Source organism: Sinocyclocheilus grahami, unplaced genomic scaffold (genome assembly GCF_001515645.1).
Source record: "Sinocyclocheilus grahami isolate Dianchi unplaced genomic scaffold, SAMN03320097.WGS_v1.1 scaffold4703.1, whole genome shotgun sequence".
NCBI lineage: Eukaryota > Metazoa > Chordata > Actinopteri > Cypriniformes > Cyprinidae > Sinocyclocheilus > Sinocyclocheilus grahami.
This window is the reverse complement of record NW_015509592.1, coordinates 11,478-14,059: the sequence shown is the minus strand read 5'-3', so window position 1 is coordinate 14,059 and position 2,582 is coordinate 11,478. Positions and strand designations below refer to the sequence as shown.

At 35.7% G+C, this 2,582-nt stretch overlaps 1 protein-coding gene across 1 annotated transcript in view; it reads right to left on the bottom strand.

Annotated features, from left to right (window-relative positions):
* Positions 1-942: 942 nt before the first annotated feature.
* The window catches only part of LOC107576950 (probable ATP-dependent RNA helicase DHX58), a gene marked incomplete at its 5' end in the record, with an annotated part of 4,542 nt that continues 2,902 nt past the window's right edge, over positions 943-2,582 (bottom strand). The window contains 2 exons of the mRNA XM_016263071.1: positions 943-1,831; positions 1,961-2,131. Of these exons, the coding sequence (XP_016118557.1) occupies positions 1,640-1,831; positions 1,961-2,131 (363 nt within the window). The remainder of the gene's footprint in view (positions 1,832-1,960; positions 2,132-2,582) is intronic.

The following is a 2,582-nucleotide window of genomic DNA, read 5'->3' as shown; positions in this document are numbered from 1 at the left end:
CACTGGCACAACACTACCCTTTATGTCAACCCCAGGCCTATGGCTCTGGCTCTCTCTAGCTTTGATTACATTTAACATTACATAAACACAAGAATATTTGGTCAAAGTTTGCTCACCATCTAATTTGCAGATACTTGTTTACTAATTGCCCAGAGAGCCAGTTCCACTTATTCCGCTGATTGCACATTTGATTACATATACTGTACATATATAATAAATATATAACACCACTAATGGTTGTGACCCTGAGGTGTTAAAAAGGCTTTTTGTATTCAAAAGAAAAAACCTGAGCAACTGACCTCCTGTACATCCAGTTAGTTTTAAAACCATTTTCAGAATGAAAGAACACAATGGCTATGGAAGATGAACTGTAGTGTGAACATAATAGACTACTGACTTCTATAAAGACAGGCGTCACTTACTTCCTTCTCAACTTACAGGTTTGACTTACAGCACAGGAACTAAAACCTAGAACAAACCAAAGCGTGTTTAAATGAGGCAAATCACATGAGCAAATAAGAACTAATCAACTAGTGGCAACTGACAACAATTAATACGAACGAAAAGCAAGACTGCGTGGCGCCATCTAGTGGCTGACGCTAAATACTATCAAAAATCATTCGGAGAAACTCCACATTTTGAAATAGAACAGCTTATCTTTAACTTTTCTTTCTGTTTCCTCCTCATGTAAATCTATGACTGTAGTCTTTTCTCACACACAGGTTCATAACAGTAAGTATCCACTTGTGTAGCAACTATAAGGATGAAAATACACCAAATTCCGTGCATAATTGTTTTATTATATATATATATACACAGTATATATATATATATATATATATATATATTCTAGATGTGATATACAGACTCTCATGTGGTAATGCAGAAATGAAAAATGGTCAGACTTTTAAAAAGACATACGTTATACACATTTTTTGTGTGTGTGAGAAACATACTTTAAGTGCTATAAACAAACCTGTAACCAGTCTATAAATGAAGGCTCACAGATTATGAAGCGTGTTCATATTTCTCCTCATTTGTAAGTCACTTAGGATAAAAGCATCTGTTAAATGAATATATGTAAATGTTCCAGCAATCTGAAAGCGACAGTCTGAGCAGACTAGAGCTCAATGGGGGCCATTAAGAGCTTCAGGTGCATTTAGAGACATATTGCACAGTAATGTCAACAATAACTAATAATCAAAGAGCAGCACAGTCCTGATCCCAGAGATGGACACCAGAAAAAAAACCAATGAAATTGTCAAATAAATATACAGTCAAAACATTTTACACACACTCATCTTTCTCAGTTAAAACAAAACTCTTACATGACAGAAACTACTAAGTAAACACTACAATTTAAAACTATATTTTGAGTACAAACAGCTCTATTATATGGAGGTTCCCAGCTGTCTTTTGACACTCACAACCAACTACAAAAGCATTTACTTCCCCTAACATCCATGAACAACCATGATGACTAATCAGCATAATCAGGATGGATCATTTCATATTTAAATGATGCTAAGTAGTTTGCGACTAAAAGCAATCAATGGCCCCTTGCAGTACCACCTACAAGCAGAAAACTGAAAAAATCTGACACAGTGACTGTTACACTGTTTTGCCTGAGCTTAAATGGTCAGTCGTCTAAGTCTAGGTTAGGGAAATGGCTGCTCATGTCCTTAAGAAAGTCGAACTCTTTCACCTGGAACTCAACATCCTTCCACTGCTTGGGAGTGGATTTGCCTCCAGGAGTCTTCAAGGAAAAGCTCTTTATTTTCAAGCAGGGGACTATTACCACCCTCCTGAACTTAATCTCCATTCCCCATTCCTGAGAAAGAGAGAGATGGAGGAATGAACAAAAGTAGGTCAGTATTCTTAAGGACTTCTTCCTGTGTTTAGTCAGATACATTTATAATGCAACATGTGATCTACATGCGTAAACTAACACAATCTGTACCTTTTCACAGTTCCTGCAGCTGATAACCCGTCCAGGCTCCCAATCTTCAAAGCTCTTCTCCAGAACGACCTGCCCACCTGCTCTATAATGCCTCCTATGAAACACACCAGTACAGACATGTTTGTTTTTGATCATGGTAGGGATCATTGACTTCATTGTTTTTATTCTGAGCTAATGACATTTTCTGTCCCATAAGCTATCGAACAAACCCTTTTTGCAAGAATATTTCGTTTTTGTACATGTTTAATGTATTATATCTTGATTAAGACAAGAATTACTTTTATTACAATGTTTTTGCCACAAGTTTTACTAAATTTGCACTTGAGTAATAAAATGTGGCTCTAAGAATAAACCATAAATGTCACTACTGTTCAAAAGTTTGGGGACAGTAAGGTCAGGAATAAATTACATTTGAAAAATATTTAAATAGAAGCTGTTATTTTATATAACTATTTCACAATACTATTGCCTTTACTGTATATTTGATCTAATAAATACAGCCTTGGTGAGCAAAAGAGACTTCTTTCAAAATCATTAAAACAACTTTTGAATGGTAGTGTAGTGTATTTCATTAAACACTCTGGTTACACTTTACTTGAAGGGGTGTGCATAAGACTGACAT